We start from the raw sequence: 19095 nt of genomic DNA, 5'->3' as shown, positions 1-19095 counted from the left end.
CAAGTAGTGCGATTTTCTGGTTAGCAAATCTTCACAGGAAACTGGATGGCGGTACACAAAGGAAGCGTCCCATCTTGAATGTGCGATATCTACATAGATACCTTATGCTTACGTTGAAGTAAGCTATCAAGCATATCAAAACCAATATTTAGATCATTGTTTGGATTATCATGATATGTATGTGTGTATGCCAATGGAATGAGAAGTAAGATATCATTTTTCCCACGAAATATAATGGATCAGAATAAAATAACGTTTGTTCGACCGCACCAGGAGGGAAAGATGTTTTGGGTATTCTGGTGTGTAATCACCCCCTGCCACACACCCTAGAGGCTCGAAGAGTAATAAATAAAACTAAAAATGAGTTACTCAATTACTTTCAGTTGATATTGAAACTAATGCGACACATTAAAAGTAGTGTCTATTCATTCTAACCAATGAATGAAGATTTGATTCAAATTCTGAGAAACTGCCAGAGATGTCGCCACTGTAACTTTTAACAAAATCATCCGATAATGCGCATTACAATGCAACACTTTCAAAGTGTAAAAACCTTTACTGGGTCGGGATTCAAACCCGGACCCATAGAGTAAAAAACAGGCATATTTGTGATATTTGATGCTATTATTTTTACTTAGAGAAAGTTTTTGTAACACTTAAATTAGTTAGAAAAAGAAACATTTAAACTACTATGCGTCCATTTACTTGTGCAATATAATATTTTGATTTTACTTTTATTGTTAAGTATTATTTTAATTAAAGGAATTTCACCACTTCTACCAAACTAGGATCAATTTAAGGACAATTTTTTAGCCACGATGATATAAATATCGAACCTAAATAACAGTAGGCTTAAGGAATGCCCCCCAAACCATCGCAGAGATATCGCAAGGCCAACTTCAGCCACCTTTGGGCGCAGAATGCTCCGCAGTTGCCGGCATGATTAATCTCACGAGAAATCCCCAGCAATTGTTTATATAAACTGCGGGATTTTGGAGGGAAACAGCCACATTATGGAGAGATTCAGTGGCCTGCGTGAAATTTACGGTAATTGCGAGAGGATTGTTAATACCGAGGTATTTTGTGTAGCTAAAGATAGCTTTATTATTTATTTGAAGGAATTATGGGAGAGGAGAATGGGGACTCAATAAAGTTACGACAGGGGGCCACACCTTCGGACTATTTGTACACTTACCAATTACAGTTACGTGCGAGCCCAGTGACCTTAGAGGTGCTAGAAAAGGCTGCCTAAAAGTTTAGCCTGAATAATTGTTTATTTGATTTACTTAAGATCGTAGAAACGTTAGCGAAAGCGAAAAATATCTATATATTATATTTTTTAAGGGGCAATATCTTTTTTCATGGTAGGAGGAAATAATCAAAAATCGCCTCTTTCGTTCTTCCCTTCTCTTCCTTGAGAAAGGTGGTGTGGACCACCGAAAATTCTACATTATCAACACATGCATACATAATAATTATACATTATTATTCACGTCTGTGAGACTTTCACAAAAGTGTTATATATATATATATATATATATATATATATACTACCTTGATCAAAAATTTCCCGGAATTTATTCAGAAAATTAAAAATACAAGTTTATTCATCTAAATCTATATTGTCCCCTTCAAAGTAATCCCCATCGACTGCAACACACTTATGCCAGCGCTTGATCCAATCCTCGAAACATTTGTTATATTCGGTTTTCGGTATGTCCATCAGTGCTTCCTGCGATTTTTCCATTACTTCCTCTCGGCTGCTAAAACGCGTTCCCCGTAATGGTTTTTTAACTCGATTGAACAGAAAGAAGTCACAGGGAGCCAAATCAGGTGAATTCGGTGGCTGTTGGATGGTATTTGTTGCATTTTTCGTCAAAAAATTACGAATAATTATAGCACTGTGCGACGGTGCGTTATCATGGTGCAAAATCCACGAGTTTTCTGCCCACATTTCTGGTCTCTTTCGGCGAATTGCTTCACGCAAACGTCTCATAACGCCCAAATAATACTCTTTGTTTACTGTCTGGCCTTCTGGCAAAAATTCATGATGCACTACACCGTTGTAATCCATGAAAACCGTCAGCATTGCCTTCTTTTTTGACTGAAAACGACGTGGTTTTTTTGGTCTCGGCTCATTTGGTGAACGCCATTCACTTGCCTGATGTCTGGATTGCGTGTCGTACTCATAAACCCACGTCTCGTCTCCAGTAATGATCCTTTTGATGAATGTGGGATCGGATTCAGCCTCGCAAATCATGTCTTTTGCGACGTCAACACGGTCTCTTTTTTGCATGAAATTGAGGTCTTTTGGCATGCTACACGACGGAAACCCAAATCATTAACCACAATGTCTTGGGCGGATCCATAGGCAATGTTCAAGTCCTCCGCTATTTCTCTGATGGTTAATTTGCGGTTATTGACCAACATTTCTTTTACTTTATCAATGGTGCGGGGGCTAACGTACTGGCTTCCCACCCTGAGGGCGCGGGTTCAAATCCCGGCGGTGTTGAATATTTTTCAGAGGTATCTCGATCCCTACTTGAGGTGCTTTGTGGAGGGCACTTTGAGGGAGTACGCCGTCCGTCGGATGGGACGTTAAACTGCGGACCCCTTGGCGCCTTTCGTAAAGAGTAGGCTAATGCCGACGCCGGGTTTCTCTCCACCCTTCATCCTTTCCTGTCCATCCCCTATGGCGCAAATCACCTTAGCTGTCGGTCGCCTCCCCTCAAAACTACTACTACTACTACTTTATCAATTTTTTCACCGACTTTCGATGTCGATGGTCTGCCACTGCGTTCATCATCTTCGATTGACTCACGACCACTTCTGAACCGCTCGTGCCACTGGTAAACGACCGTTTTTTTTAGAGAATCGTTGCCGAAACACTTTTCCAACATTTCCAACGTCCGTGCGCCACTAAATCCGTTTTTTACGCAAAATTTAATACAAGTTCGTTGTTGCAAATTTAAATCCATTTCTGCAATTGTAAAAAATCGCCAACACACACAGAGATAGATGTACTCTTGGCTACGTAACATTTGCAAATGTCAAGTTATGACACTAAGATTTAAAGGGAATATCAACAACAGATGTACCAATTTAACAAAAAAAACAGAACTCAAATCGGAACGATGGGAGCGCCACACGGTGGTTAGTCCGGGAACTTTTTGATCAAGGTAGTATATATATATATATATATATATATATATATATATATACACATACACAAAACTTGGACAGCAACAAACAATATAAGAACACATCAAAAGAACACTCACGCGTTCTTTCTTAATAATTACGACGGAATTTAGCTCCGCTTCCAAGGAAGAAACAATAGTACTCAGTACTAATGTGTTTCTTCTGAGGAGGATGGAGCTAAATTCCGTCGAAATTATGAAGACATAACGCGTGAGTGTTCTGTGAAAGATAACATTTCTCGTTGACCTTTTCATCACATTGACCCAGGACCCTTCTAAAAGATCCTAATTTTTTGTTAGCTTGTCCACACATTTTCCCTGCATAAGTTTCACCCAGGGTAGGCCGTGAATGCTGAAGACGCCGAACGTTCAGGAAGCCCCTCGACCTCAGCGAAATCTTGCAAGAGTGAAGGCACATTTGGACAGGTATCGCAGATTGAGTGTTCGCACGGCTTCTGATGAACTTGGAATCCCTGAAAGTGGCGTGCATCGACTCGTGACCGAAAAGATGGGCATGAGAAAGGTGTGCTCAATGTTGGTGCCGCGAGTGCTCTCTGAGTAACGGACTACCTGGTCCGGCACAATGTGGAACCCTGCCTACACCTACCTACAGTCCTGACGTTGCCCCACCAGTCTTCTTCCACTTCCCCCGCCTCAAATCCGTGCTGAAAGGACGTCATCACGGCTCGGTGGAAGGGTTACAACAGGTCGTGGCAAGCATTAGCAGCATTCCGGGCGCTGCCTTCAGAAGGCGTACGAGGCGTGGAAAACCCGCTAACAGCGGTATGTGGACGCACAAGGTTGCTCCTTCGAAGACTTTTGAGTGAATGTATCAATTCTGGCAATAATGTTTTTAATCCACTTGGTCCTAGTACTTTTGGGACAGACATTGTAGAATATATACATTTACGAGAAGATTACGATTTATTTCACACGGAACCTAGATGGTACAACGCGGGTGTTAGAAAGGCATTACGACATCTAAGGCTATGTCACGCCAAGGTGAAAAATATTAGGGGCGATATTTCTAGCGACGAAAAGAATGAGATCACTTATGATTATAAGATACGCAGGACAAATGCCAAGTATGAATTTCGGAAAGCGTTTAGGGAATTCAAAAGGAAGAGGTTAGCGGAAATTTTGAATGAGAATCCAAAAGCAATTTGGTCATACGTCAGAGAAGTTCAGGGAAATAAGTCAACTTAATTCACTAAAAATGATAAAGGCGGAAGAGTAACCAGAAGTTTGTAAAGGCTAAATTATAAAAATTCCTTCTTTCAAAACGTCGTAACATAAGTATGTCTCAGCGAATACCTGCCATCGCTTACCAAATCTTAACGGTCAACCGATGCTTGAAATTGAAATCTCATGAAATGCAATAGAACGTTTCCTGAAAAATGTTGCGTAATAAATCCTCCGGGCCCGGTGAAATACCCGCTCATACTCATATATTAAAGGATCTACCTTCGGAAATTCCGCCGCATCTAGAAATAATATCTAAGAAATCGCTGGTAGATCACAAGGTTCCCACAGATTGGAAAATGGCTAACGTATTAACGCCAATATTTAAAAATGGAGAAAAGGAGGAACCGAGCAATTACAGACCTATTTCCCTCACATCCATTTCGTACAAGGTTATGGAACATATAATTGCTAGTTCGATCGTGAGACAACTCGATAATCAGAAGTTATTAATGAAAAATCAGGGACCCTCATGAATTTGGATCAGTTGCTGAATTGGACCGCGTGCAGCGTAAAGGAGCTAGATTTGTAAAACGTTGTCATGATAAACTTTGTAGCGTATCAAAAATATTAGAGCAGCTAGGCTGGGAATCAATCACGGAACGAAGGTTAAATTACAGATTAAATATTTTGCATAAATTGGAAGGATGTTTCTTCATTAAAAGGAGGAACCGAGCAATTACAGACCTATTTCCCTCACATCCATTTCGTACAAGGTTATGGAACATATAATTGCTAGTTCGATCGTGAGACAACTCGATAATCAGAAGTTATTAATGAAAAATCAGGGACCCTCATGAATTTGGATCAGTTGCTGAATTGGACCGCATGCAGCGTAAAGGAGCTAGATTTGTAAAACGTTGTCATGATAAACTTTGTAGCGTATCAAAAATATTAGAGCAGCTAGGCTGGGAATCAATTACGGAACGAAGGTTAAATTACAGATTAAATATTTTGCATAAATTGGAAGGATGTTTCTTCAGCAATGATGTTGAAAATGTATTATTACCCCAATTGTACCACTGTAGGCGAGATCATGTCAATAAAATTAGAGGGATTAAGTGTAGCAGTGACTGAGGTAAGAGGTCATTTTTTCCACAAACGATAAGGGATCAGAGTAATGTTGTCCGACCGCGGTGGGGGAAAAAATATTCGGGTCAAAATTAGTCTGGTGTGCATTCACCCCCTGCCACGCATCCCAGCGGTGGCTCGTAAAGTACTCTAAAGAATTAAAAAGATGAGAAAATGACACGAGCACCTCAAAATGACACAATGATCGATAAGGTTTAATTTCGCCAGCATCCAAAAAAGTTTCTTTTTTGCCTAAAAGCAAATAACTTCTCCCTTAGATTAATTACAAAGCAAGTGAGAAAATGTTATATGCCTGAATCATTTTGATAAGAAAAAAGCTGTTTAAAAATTGGAGCTGCCTCATCCGTTGACAATCACCGTCAGTAATAAAGATAAGCCCTGTTTACCGTATTAATACAGGCGAAAATCATTGGAAATTACCAAAGACATAATGGAAGCCGTATTTTCGTTACCTATGCTGCTTAGCCTTTGAGTACATTTGAGCGATCGCAACAGCGACTCTTAAGGTTGCTGTGCCCAATTCCATTGTTTGTCTTTGTCTTATATCTAGCCCTATGTTTTTATTTTAAAACAGAGAAAAATAATTTTATTTATGGCCCAATTGAAATACCATTTAATCCTTTAGCAGCCCGCCTATTAATCTTATTTCCATGTACTCGTATTTCCACTTTTTAAAAATATTTTAATTAAAGTATTGCAAATCACCTCGTGGGAATAATGCCACTTAAATCATTGAATAATCATATGGTAGGGCTAAAAGTCCAATGAACTAGAGCAAATTTGGAACATGAGAAACTTAAATTGTTTTGCGAATGAAATTTTGCGGAGTTTACCGCAGCATATGCAGAGGCCAAGTTTAAAACCATATTCGTTCAAATTACTAGATTTTCGTGGAAAGGTCTCGCATGTTGCGGGGTTTATAACCTCTCCGGGACAGCGTTTCGCACTTTACTGAGGAACTTAGTCATGACGACGGCCGGCTGCGCAATAGCAACCGACGCCGGGCCAGACAACAGCTGCGCAGCTGCTATCGACTGAACCTCCTCCCCCTCCCATGGCTATTATTAGGGCTATTCTGAAAGCCAGTCGATATAGGACGCTTTAAGCGAAGGACGTTAAACAAGAGGAACGGAAAGTTGGTATGGTTAATTTTTTTGCATTTGTATAGCGTTGAAGATGTGTTGTTCATCTTTTGACTAGTTTTGACCTAGTGATATAATTTAGCTATTGTGCTCTTCTTTTTGAATGTGTTCGATGACCCGGTACCCGAATTAACTCTTTAGTTCGCCCTATGCAGTTTTTATTGTCCGGCTCGCTGTTCACCATAGCATTTATTGACCAAAGTCGGACACCGAAAGAATAGCAATAAGATACCAGCCCTCTAATAAAAAAATACAGGCTCTAAATGCTCAGTGAAAATTACTCTCCTATATACCTAAGGCGACAAGAGGGAAACGACATTTTTCTCTGGTCTTTTGTGACCATAACAACTCGAGAAGTCGCAAAACTCTGAGACATCAAGGCCTCCCGTCCATTGTGTAAGAAGCAGGGATAAGCTCCCATGAGATTTATAATAATCAGTTTCACTCAAATAAACCAAGTACATACGCGAGTGTCATAAAAAAGGCCTGAGCAATATCAGCCTCCTATCCAGTGTACCGGAGCATAATAACCAAGGTAAGTAACACTAACACCCAAATAATGGAATGTGAAAATATCAAAACTTACTATCAAAATACAGAAAGCATTTTTATGCATTCGTAAGTAAATGACACAAAATTTGCGCTAGCAAAACGTATGAATAATTCAAAATGTAATCTTATGCCAAGTGTTCTTATAGCTTCACTGCCCTCCTCTTTTACTCTGGCAATACTCTCTTCCCCATGCGACCACAAAGTACTTGAATCATATATTAAAACTAGAGGATCAATTTCTTTCCAAATGCCGGATGCAGTTTTCAGTAACTTGAACTAAGAAACCACGCTAACTTTAGTTTAACTTGGCTGTGTAAAGAGGGATTCCAAATTCAGAAAACTGCACCCTTTATTCAGAGCTGGAAATTTATAGTAACAAGGCTTAATATGCTTATTTTTATTTACTCAGTGTTTATTGTTTTCCAAAGGGGTAAAAGAATAGAGCCAATAGCACCAAAGTCATGTAACAAAAGGTAGTTTATTTTATAAAATAATAGGCAAAAAATTATTTTCTGACAACTTGCACGAGGAAAAACTCCATATTCCACTGTTTTACCCTTGCGCACTTAATTCTTTTACTGTCAACATTTTATGAAATTTACAAATATGGCATGTATGATTGATACATTATTTTAAATGATTAAATATTCATCCAATTTTCACAAGTGTGGCTAGTATCTCCAATAATAGCTTCCAATCGATATTTTATTCTCACTTTAATTTAATATATTTTCCACCGGAATGTTCTGGAAAATGTTTTAATGAATGGTTTTTATTGATTGGCATTTTAGATGTTCCAACAGCCAAGTAATATGCTTAATCAACTCAATTCCTCTCCTTGATAAATTATGTGAAGCAACGTCCCCACATACATGTATATTATTCACTCCAAAAAGTTTTTGCACCAGCTAAATTACAATAAAAAGATTCATTAATACTGTCAATATTACTATTCAATCATTGTAGTTTTGTTAATATCCCTACTCATTCTAGAAGTAGGGAAGGTGCAAGTGCACCCCTTGTGGCACACATGGTCGACTTCATCATCATCATCATTGGTTGTTCAATCCGAAGATTGGTTGACAGCAGCCCTCTATCCTACCCTATCTGATGCTAATTGGCTAACTTCCGGCTATTTTTTGAAATGTACTTTCTTCTTTATTTGTCCCATGTATTTATCCCTTGGCCTTCCTCTTGGGACTTTTCCCTCTATTATATTCTTCACAAATCCATTGTGCCTCAGGGTGTGGACAAGTGGTTAGAGCATCGGCTTGGCAAATAGAAAATTCCATGGTCACCTTATTGACATTAAATTAGAAAAAAAAGATAGCACATAGAAAATAACATTTGAAGTTTGTTTTTTTTTTGACTTGCATGAGAAGAAAATGTTAATAAAGTTGACAATGACAAACATCAGATGAGTGAGACAATGACAAACATCTGACAGCAAATGCTTCATAGGGATATACTTTCATTAAATCAATGAAAAGGAATAAAAAAATATAAATTATTACAAACTGAATATCTTATACTGGTGATCTTATGCTAGTAGCCTCTCAGTAACCCATATGAACCCTAACCTCATTAGGTTAGGGTTCATATGGGTTACTGAGAGGCTACTAGCATAAGATCACCAGTATAAGATATTCAGTTTGTAATAATTTATATTTTTTTATTCCTTTTCATTGATTTAATGAAAGTATATCCCTATGAAGCATTTGCTGTCAGATGTTTGTCATCATCAGACAATGGCTAATACTCCCATTTCATTTCAGAAATGGCTGCAAGCAATAAGCGGAAGCGGAGAATGGGTAATTTCTTTTATTCTTTTACTGTAAAAATTACTTCAGTGCCAATAATTATATGACCTTTAATACTATATGCATTATAGTTTTTAATTCCATCATTCTCTGGATTGCAACATCATATTATCAATTTTATGGAAAATCCTGCTTATTCATAATGTCAGCAAGAAATATCAACATTATTAATTACCCGTCATATTCTTGAGCCAGTATAATAACAAGAGTTCCAATGACTCTAAAAATACTAAATGAATTCTAGATGGAAGAAATCCCATACATGTTGCATTGCTTTGATTTAAAAAGGCATTAGAGTTACCGTGTTGAAATCTTTTGACCAGTTTGGAATTTAAATCATGAATGAGTCAATAATTTTGTTTTATTGTCAAAGTGCATATTTGTGCTTTCCATTTTAAATACTTGCCATTTATTAACAAATTATAGAATACATAAATAAGCTTTGGAATTTAAGCTAAACTCATGATACACTCCGTTGAGAGTGCTTCATCCCAAAAGAAAGTTTAATGATCAATTTTTATAGTCAAATACCAAATCACCTTTAAATTATTTCTTTTGCATAGAAAAATATTTTAGCAGGTGCACCTTGTTGCAGAGATTTCTTTTACCAAACCTGATAAAAAACAGCTGAAATATGGTAGAAAGATGAATGATATTCACTATAACTATGAAGTGTAATAGTGATGATAAATTTAATTATTTCAAGTTAACGTTAATTTTTCAAAAAAAAAACATTTGAATAACTGAACCAGTATTTATTAAATGGTGAGATATATTTAAATTTTCTTTTTGACTGTGACATATCTTGACTAACAACTACAATGTATCTTGCTCCATTAGAAAGGTGCACATTAATTAAGAAAGAACTGCAAATTCAAAGATCCCATCGAATTTCATTGCCTTGGTCACTAAATGCTTATTTAATTTCAGGTACAAAAGCATTACATTTGCCTGCAGCCTGAAATTTACCAAAAAATTAATTTGCAACATTTTTAAAATGTAGTTTTTAGCTTCAAAAAAAGAGAAGATGCCATAAGGTATATATCTATCTAAGCCTTATAAGCAGCCTATTTATCTTTCTAACATTGACATATGAAATTTGGTGTGTTTTCAATGTTCTGATTCTTTAATCTAAGTCTTGTGCATGATGTCATTAGCTGTAACTCCCATAGCATCAAAAATTTAATTAGGTTCACATGTTTGATACTCAAATACATTCTTGATTAATGCAGGTGGTGATGAAGGACCTTCAGGGAAGAGGAGAGCTAGTGCAAACCAATTATATTACCTAGCTGACTATATGGTTGAGCACAGAGACTTTTCATTGGGTCGAGTGCTTGCAACTCAAGGCAAGGCACTTAATGAAAAGCAATGGAAAGAACTATCAGAAGTTTTGAATCAACTGCCAGGACCTGAGAAAGATCCTTATGAGTGGAAAAAGGTTCATTTAGATGATTATTTTTGTTTTATTGTGGTATCAGATTTCTTGTAAACTCCTAATTTAGATTTGATTCATTATTTACCAGAAGTGATTAGTTATCATTTGTCCCTTTCGAAAATATAACACAAGGTTTTCTTAAAGTGAAAACTCTTGAGAAATAACTATATACTTCATCCTTAAAAGTTCAAGCTTTTAAAATAAGCAGATAAAAAAGCTATTTCCCTGAGTGAGAGAAGTAGATACAGATATATTTTTTATTCTGTGATGCATTTTAAAGTTGAAAAATGTTAGCAAAGAAAATTGATATATGGTCAAAAGCTACAATTGATATATGCACATTCTTTGTCCTGATAGTGCCTGAAAACGGGTGCGTATTTCAGTTTGAGATATGAGTGGCATTGGAAAGACATTGCATTTATGAAAAGCTCCAGGAAACTACAATATCCATGAAAATTAACTTCTTCATATTCTTTTTTGAGGAAAATAAATTGATTAGGGAGCATAATTTTTCTTAAAAGAATAAATTACAAATTGAATTGTATTGTACTAAACATTTGCAAGATTTCCGCCTTAATTAATGAAGAATTCAATCATTCTAGGTCATCCCTTCCAATTTCTCCCAATAATTATTCTAAAACCACACTGCATTAATGAGTGCTTGGTATGTTTATGATTGCTCAATGATGGGTGTATATGTCTGTACTTCTTGTTACTTCCCCTAAACACTACCAGTACTGTGTAACATCTACTATAACATGTATGCAACCTGTTGGTATAAAATTCTGAAGCGTAAGTAAGTCTGAAAAACTTTCAGAAGGAATTTAAACCCAAACTTTAAAATACTCATGCTCCTGAAAAAAATGTTTCATAAATGAAGCATGTGTCTGATCAAAAACATAATGCATAGAAAGCAATCAGTCAATTCCTAACAGCCTTCAAATTTATCCTCAAAAATTGACTGACCTGCCATTTAAACGTGATCTTTTGAATAATTTCTCACTTGCAATAAATGACAAACTGTACCAACAGAAGGAAGCCAATAAAACTGATTAAAATAATCAAGTTGATTTTGTGGCCATCTACTCACTAACTTGCTCAACAAAACATTTTATTTTATTTAGCATTAATCTGAAAACAGCACTTTTTGGCCTTTACATTGGAATTTTAAGAACAATAGACAGAATGATAATCAATCAAGCCCTAGGTGGAGGAAACCGCCTAGGCAAGAATAGAACTTGCAACCTCTGTGTTGGCAGGTGAGGATGTTACCCTGTCACCACCGGGGCCAGCATTGCAGAAATAAGAAACAGTCAAACTAAATAAATACATTCAGGAACTACCAGTGATTTTTATAATAGGGGTTTGTTTTTATGCCATTTATGGTAACCTAATTTATCTTCAGGTAACTTAAATTAATTGATAGGCCTAGCTTTACCACATACATCTACCAAGAGGATTAAAGTCATTCAGAGAAGATGACCATAAATTTTAAATGCATTTTACTTGTAAGCTGAAAAATGGTGTCCACACCAACTAAAACAGTAGAAAATCATGTTCCAAATTTACTGTCACAATATGAAAAATCTAGAACTCCCAACTCTGAAAAATTTTCTAGAATTAACATTCTTACACTTCAATAATTAAAGGATTCCCCAAAATTAAACTTTTCAAACACTCGTAGCAATGCATACAATTATTTCTATTGTCAAATGAAAACGTTAAAATTGTTTATATATAATATATTGCTTTCATTCTTTAAATGTAATGCCCGTGTTTATAATGATTTCAGCTTACTATGATAAATCAAATGGCACTGAAAAAGAATAAAATCCATCAAAAACTAAGACCACACAATTGTGATCAGGAATTAATTCTGGGGAGAAGGAGAGCAAGGTGGGAGCACATGAAGTAGAACGTAAACGTAACTTTTACCAAAAAACAAGATTAAGATTTTATATACCCTTAGGAAAAATTTTTACTCCAATAGAAATATAAACCTGGTGTATCAGAAGTAAACAGAAACATAAACCTTGTGTATGTAAGTTGCTATAAATGAAATTTGTATACAAGGTTCTATCAGAAAAGACAGAGGTTGGTTTAATGAAACGGTAAGAAGCATTTTAATTTAAGGAGTATCTTTGAGCTATCAAATGCCATAGCAATTTTGGGCACACTATTGTACATTGAAGGATAAAGCTTTTGTTGTCAGTGACATGACTGCATTTATATTTTCACCATTAGCATCTCCATCATTATCTTCCCTCCCTCATCTCTCATCAGTTGATATAATCAACATCATTTCCATTACAGTGCTGGACAGACTTGAAATGCAATGTGCGTGGCAGAGCTGCAAAAGCAAAGACAGCTTCGACAGCCAATAAAATTAACAAAGCAAATGCAGACTTAACAGAGATAGATATGAAAGTTCTTAGCCTTATTGGAATGGATGCATGTGCTGGCCTTCAAAATCAAGAGTATGGACTTGATAACAGATTACAGGTAGGTTGATATGAAAGAACTGGGCATGGCAATAATGGTAAGGAAAAATCTTTCCAAAAATCACTCCAGTTTAAATGCTGATGACATACACTCAAGTCTTTATTATTCCTAAGAAAATTAATTTCCATCCTTGGCTATAGGATGCGCAACATGACCCTCAACTCCTGGGACAAGGTACCAGTGGGAACGGCAAAGTATCGTCTTCACCAATTGAATCTCAGGTGATCATGAGATGAGACTAATTCACATTTCTGTAAAACTATAAATGTAGTATGTATGTATTTTCAAAGCATCCAAGTGGCCATTTTGGATATTTATTTTACCATTTGCCTATAAGGTTCATCTAATGCCTTCCGAAATCAAGTCTTCTGACAGTTGCAGCCCCCCAGCTTCTCCCCTACCTTCAAACATCTCCTTACTTCACCAAATTCCCATCCCTATTTTGATAGCATCCTCTGACCCTCTAGCTTCCTCCCCTCCACCTGACCCTCTAGTATTGCCAAATATTACTCCAATTCAAACCAGTCCAACTGCCTCTGAGGATAAGTCTGCACTAACTGCATTGCCAGCAATACCTCCAACGTCAGCAATATCAATGCAGTCAGAATCAAGTTCTCAACCAACACTAAAATCAACAACCAGTGAGCATTAAATTTGTAATAGTATTAAACTTGTTTCACTCTCTCATTAACATAAAAGTTTTTTGATAAATAAATTCATCTGTTCCACTTTCAGAGAAGTCTAATAGCCTCAGCAATAGTCTAGCTGAAGCCACAGATAGATTACAAAAGTCTCAGGAGAGGAATACAGAAGGATTGAAAGTAAGAAAATGAAAACATTGCATTTCAGCTTTGAAAGTCTACTTGAAAGTAATTGGGCTTCCGACTGCATTAATTATTTTTTCATGGTGTTTGTTCATATTTCTATTCCTATTGCAGGCTATACACCAGGCGATCAACCGTATGGCAGCGGCATCTGAAGCAAGCAATGAAATACAGCTACAGTTCCTCACAATACAAAGAAATTTTACAAGTATGCTTGAAAAGGCCATTACCCATTGGATTAATAAAGGAACACAATAAGAACTGTTATATACTGTTTACTGACTGTGGCATTTGTCCAAGTGCCAATCCCAAAGTATTCAATGACATGTATGTAATTGTAAAAGATCTTATATATACTGACTTAATGTTGTCAAAAGTTTATTTTGGTATTGTTAACAATTTTTCTGACATAAAAAACGTAGAAAAATGTACTAGCATATCTGAAAAATGACAATACATCTACTGTGATGCTATATTGGTAGTGGAAGACACTTCCTACCATTGTTTTTACTTTTGTACCTATTCGTTCATTCTATAAAATGCCATGAAAATGAACACATACTCAATGGAATTAAAAATATTTTAATGGTGCTGACATTGGGAAACTTGAATGAATACCCACACACACAGGTCACTGTATTCAACAACTCTAGAGTTCAAACACGATACAATACTATGTATCACCGAGATTGAAAATATCTCAAATTATTCATATACAATCTAATCACAATTGTGTGGGATAAAAAATTGATCCGATAAATAAATTCCATGTCCTCTAAGGCAGAATATCTCGAATGAAAATACGAAAATGATTGTTTCAGTGAATAGTATGCATGATAGTAATTTTAGTGAATAAATAACTTAAGTATATTCATTTTTTCCAGTAATTTTCTATTAACATGCTTCTCACTCTCTCTGCTTCTTCTTCTCTCTCACCGGCCTCCACCTCTGATGACTCCTCATCTACCTCACATTGCTGTTCTCCCTCAACTCCCACTTGATCATCATTATCAAATACTTCATTTATTAGTTTGTGATGAAGTCTTATGTTATGAAGAACGACACATGCAACCACAATTGAAGATGCATCAAGAGGCTTATAGTAGAGTAGTTTATCAGGGCTTAGGCACATAAATGTTTTCTTAAGCACACTCACAGCATTTTTCACACATGCCATTGTTTGTCTAAGACTTTGGTTATAACTACCCTCAGCAGTATCTTCAGAAGCATTTGCAATAGGGGTCAATATCCAAGGCTCCAAAGGGTACTCTGAGTCCCCTGTAAGAACACACATTTTTATCAAATTATTAAGTAATCTATCAATAAAAAAATTAATTCTGCTCTTGCTAGAAAAATCAACCCTTGCCTATAAGCCAAGACGTTTCTCCTGTATCCCATAGCCGCAGCATTTCCTCTCTCACTGCTGACTGCCTCCAAACAAAACTCTCATGAACTGATCCTGGGTAACGTGCATTGATGCTCAGAAATTCCATGTCACATGAACATATCTGAAATAATGTGTCAGATAGACTCGATGAGAAATGATGACTCTTTCAATGCTGAGATTGCAGGCCAAAAAGAAAGTCACCCTTTCCCAAAGCTTGCAAACCAATGAGCTATAATGGTTGATACCTACTGCTTGAACATTTAAAGAGTGAAATCCTTGGCTATTATAATAACCTTCCTCATGTTCACTTGGTTTCACAATGCCTATGTGAGTAGCATCTACGCAACCTAAGATGCGCCTCATTCCATATACTTCCTGAAATCTGGCAACATTTTTATTCATTAGAAAAACTTAAGGGTTTTAAATCTACAATAAATGCGATATTCCTTTGCTCCTTAAATTAGATTCACTCCGCAAGTATACAAGTAGGTATACTTACTTCTTCATGACTGCACTGCGTTTTGCAGCAGTTGTGGGAAACTTAATCCACTTGTGGCCAAGCACTTCATTAATTCCAGTTGCCACATCTTTTATTGCTCTGCTCATTGCAGGTTGTGACAAAGAAATCAAAAAATCTCTCCCCACATTCCTCTGATAAGAACCAACAGCAAAGAATCGAAGAGCAGCTAGGATCTGAAGGGAGGTACAAAGTAATCTTCACTAGTGAAATAGATTAGTATTTCCCTGAGCTACATTTGATGTGTGCATGCTAAATTTTATACACAATTGATGTTTCATGAAATGTTCCAATGAAATGAATTACCTGTGTTTCTACAGCTAGCCCATGGCATCTTTGACGCTGCAACCTCTCTCTGAGGGAATCACATAAATATCCAAATACATCCTTTGATAGACGAAAGACACTCAAAAACTCTGAGTCAGCAATATGAAATGGATTCATTGAGTCACGTAATCTTTTCATCTCCAAGACACGCTCTCGCCTATCTGCTTCTTCTGCTATGACTAATATGTGGGCATAAAATTCTCCTTCAGCCATTGTGGTAAGTTTTCCAATTCCTGCAGGATTTTCAATGAATTGATAAGTGTTTTTTATGAACAAATAGGGTTTTGGTACCTCATATAGCAAATATTCAGTTATGGAGAATGGCAGAGGAAGGTTTTCCTGGATTAAAATTTCATTCTAATATATAATTTGCTAACTAACAATAGATTTTCATTGGTTGGCAAAGAATATTTTCAGGCAATATTATGAGATAAACATTTTACCTGGGTTCTTATTTTAACAACTCCCTGAAATTTCTCAAGAGAGATGAATCATTTTCCTTTTTTTTGTCAGGACATAATGTTAATAGGTAAAAGTAGGCATAAAATATTGAATTATTGTAACCAGGACTTATAAACATTGTCCATTCTGGAATTTCAGCCAATTGACAGGTCACTTTTACAGAACCAACAATGAAGTATAATCATTACCGCTAAGTTTCACAGGCGCGAGTTTTATTTATGAATGGAATTTCGCTTTCATAGGAAACTTTCTAAAGCATCAAAAATGCATACTTTATTTCAATATAAAGAATAAATAGCAGATGGGAAATTCCTCCGTTAAAATGGAAATCAGGCGTTTTGCTTTCACATGCCACTACATCAAAGTGAAAAATAAGAAGACTTTAAGGAGCGCCAATTCCAACTGTTGCTCAGAAAGAGTAGAGGGGATTATATCTCATGAAAATTTAAATAAGAGTAATAAAAGATGCCAAATTAGAAAATTGAGGGGAGAAATCGTACAATAATGTATGCATAATACGGTATGAAATAGATGTGTTCATGTATTTCATTAAATACAAGAATACCCACCAATACCCATTTCAGTTAACAGGGAATGCGTTAAAAACAAGTTATATTTAACAGCGATTATAAGATGCTGTGCTATAATTTTATTCAGGACTGATGGCAGTTTTCATGACATTGCCAAGTAAACATCACTTGATCGATTCGGTTGATGCATTGATTTTATCATGTCCTTTTAAAGTTATAACGGCCTAAAAGTGGATGCGATAACTGTAGTATTTGCGTTATCAGTACTACTGTTACTTAACTCCACAATCCTCGGTGAACGGAAAGTGTAAATAAAATTGGCGAATCCGACAAATTCTAGTAATATTTGCAACAGAATGTGCACCCTAGGTTTTATGCTAGTTCCTGCTTGTCCTTGGGAAATGACTTGAAGAAAAAGCTATGACGAATTAATTCAGGGAGTCTGCTCAAGAAGTTCCCAGTCAACACTGGGCTTTAAAATCAGTGGGCCACCGCACCAATGCAGAATAACCCAACATATTTCTATCTGATTGAATCAAAACCATACATTCACACTACACATGCATGCTACCTTTGAAAAAACAGTATGCAAAGGCTACTTAGCTTCAAAGATAATGATAATAATTACCCTTAGAATTCAGTGAGTAACGTACTTCATAGGGCGTCACATTATTTTCGCATAGAAGATGCCGAAATATCTAAGACAATTGCGATGGCACCATCATGGCAATACTCCCTCCTCCATTTAGTGTATTTTCATCAAACCCGGCACAATGTCTTAAGTTCAAGAGAATCTACCTTATTGAATGTACGCGCCAACTTTTGGTTAATCGCAAGCGATCTACATATCAACAAACACTAACACAACGCATTTCGACAGTCAGCTCTCCAGTTGCTACTTTCGGGAAAGACGATGGTGTCGCGCCGGGGCAGTCTGAAGCAGATCCCGGCAATTTTGGTCGAGTAATGAAATCGTAACATTACTGATATACCTTACATTTACGTTACATCCTGCCAGCCGCCACAGGAGAATGTGGCAGGAAGTGTTAGGACACCATCTATTACTACGCGTGTGTTAAGTCGGGTGAATCTGATGTACTCGTAATGGTATAGTAGGAATACAAATCTTATCGCAAGAAAAATTAATAAAAATTTCAAATTCCATGAGCATAGGGCACTGATATCAGAGCTCACGTTGGTCAAGGATGTATGGTAGGTATGGCATGCATGGTATTTTTAATTATACATGCAAACTTCACACATTTCCCTTCCGGAGTATGCACTCTCAAGGAAAGCCTTTGGTTTGATGCTCCGAAGAGAAACTTCTTTTTGCTAACTTCTTCCACACTGTCAGCTCCTTGCGGACTTCTTTCACCTCCACCATGTATATATATATATATATATATATATATATATATATATATATATATATATATATACATACATATATATATATACATATATATATATACATATATATATACATATATATATATACATATATATACATATATATATATATATATATATATATATATATATATATATATATAGTTTCATTCATGACATTTTATTCTTGAGACTCTTAATATTCCACGTCTTGAGATTCTCTTCAACCACCTTCTCGCAAAACTTTCTCAGTTTTAACATTACGAAAGAGAGACAAACCTCTACCCTTACTCGCACACCGTGCAATCTTCTCTCATGAATGCTTAGTGATTAGACGCTCTTTAATTCTCTCAGGATGAACAAACCAGCGAATAATCTTTATATCGCCCTTTTACTGGCGTATAAAACGCAGACATTTTTACTTTTCACTTAATAATAATTACGGATAAGTAAAAAAATACTTTACGGACATTATTTTCCATTGTATAATCTGCTAGATCACACCTTGGCGTATGGACTCCTGTAGATATGCATTCGAGGATTCATTTCATACCTTCGTGTTAGTCGTAATAACGTAATAGAAATAATGATTTACACAATGTTGACATTCTGCATTTGAATAATATCCAAATGGTTTGGATCAATCATGGGCTCTTTTGATTCATTCATGA

General features: G+C 36.3%; 2 protein-coding genes across 3 annotated transcripts; one reads left to right on the top strand and one right to left on the bottom strand.

Annotated features, from left to right (window-relative positions):
* The first annotated feature begins 6817 nt into the window (after positions 1-6817).
* On the top strand, positions 6818-14089 carry LOC139686021 (uncharacterized). Of its 2 annotated transcripts, none has more exons than XM_071583117.1 (8): positions 6818-7211; positions 9004-9039; positions 10281-10489; positions 12800-12988; positions 13129-13209; positions 13326-13629; positions 13724-13809; positions 13927-14089. In XM_071583117.1, the coding sequence occupies exons 2-8, from the start codon at positions 9006-9008 to the stop codon at positions 14068-14070; spliced, it is 1047 nt and encodes a 348-aa protein (XP_071439218.1). In that variant the 5' UTR covers positions 6818-7211; positions 9004-9005; the 3' UTR covers positions 14071-14089. The 2 variants fall into 2 exon arrangements, with proteins under 2 accessions (XP_071439218.1, XP_071439219.1); XM_071583118.1 differs by lacking the exon at positions 6818-7211 and adding an exon at positions 9979-10085.
* A 300-nt stretch (positions 14090-14389) lies between these two features.
* On the bottom strand, positions 14390-17875 carry LOC139686020 (putative nuclease HARBI1). The gene is made up of 6 exons (XM_071583116.1): positions 17664-17875; positions 16023-16276; positions 15699-15892; positions 15449-15581; positions 15179-15320; positions 14390-15090 (listed from the first exon to the last, which is right to left on the bottom strand). The coding sequence occupies exons 2-6, from the start codon at positions 16254-16256 to the stop codon at positions 14684-14686; spliced, it is 1110 nt and encodes a 369-aa protein (XP_071439217.1). The 5' UTR covers positions 16257-16276; positions 17664-17875; the 3' UTR covers positions 14390-14683.
* Between the last annotated feature and the right edge of the window lie 1220 nt (positions 17876-19095).

Source organism: Hetaerina americana, unplaced genomic scaffold, assembly GCF_022747635.1.
Source record: "Hetaerina americana unplaced genomic scaffold, ioHetAmer1.1.p SCAF_127, whole genome shotgun sequence".
In the NCBI taxonomy this organism is placed as follows: domain Eukaryota; kingdom Metazoa; phylum Arthropoda; class Insecta; order Odonata; family Calopterygidae; genus Hetaerina; species Hetaerina americana.
The sequence above is the reverse complement of the archived record's forward strand: the minus strand, read 5'-3'. Positions and strand labels throughout refer to the sequence as shown.

What these genes read in the sequence shown, in the direction of transcription:
- LOC139686020 (XM_071583116.1), bottom strand. Translation starts at nt 16,256, where the DNA reads ATGGCTGAAGGAGAATTTTATGCCCACATATTAGTCATAGCAGAAGAA. An exon ending in GGCTAGCTGTAGAAACACAG is followed by an intron (nt 15,893 to 16,022) that starts GTAATTCATTTC and finishes ACCTCCCTTCAG; the next exon opens with ATCCTAGCTGCTCTTCGATT. An exon ending in CGCAGTGCAGTCATGAAGAA is followed by an intron (nt 15,582 to 15,698) that starts GTAAGTATACCT and finishes AAATGTTGCCAG; the next exon opens with ATTTCAGGAAGTATATGGAA.
- LOC139686021 (XM_071583117.1), top strand. Translation starts at nt 9,006, where the DNA reads ATGGCTGCAAGCAATAAGCGGAAGCGGAGAATGG. An exon ending in CTTCACCAATTGAATCTCAG is followed by an intron (nt 13,210 to 13,325) that starts GTGATCATGAGA and finishes TTTGCCTATAAG; the next exon opens with GTTCATCTAATGCCTTCCGA. An exon ending in AACACTAAAATCAACAACCA is followed by an intron (nt 13,630 to 13,723) that starts GTGAGCATTAAA and finishes TTCCACTTTCAG; the next exon opens with AGAAGTCTAATAGCCTCAGC.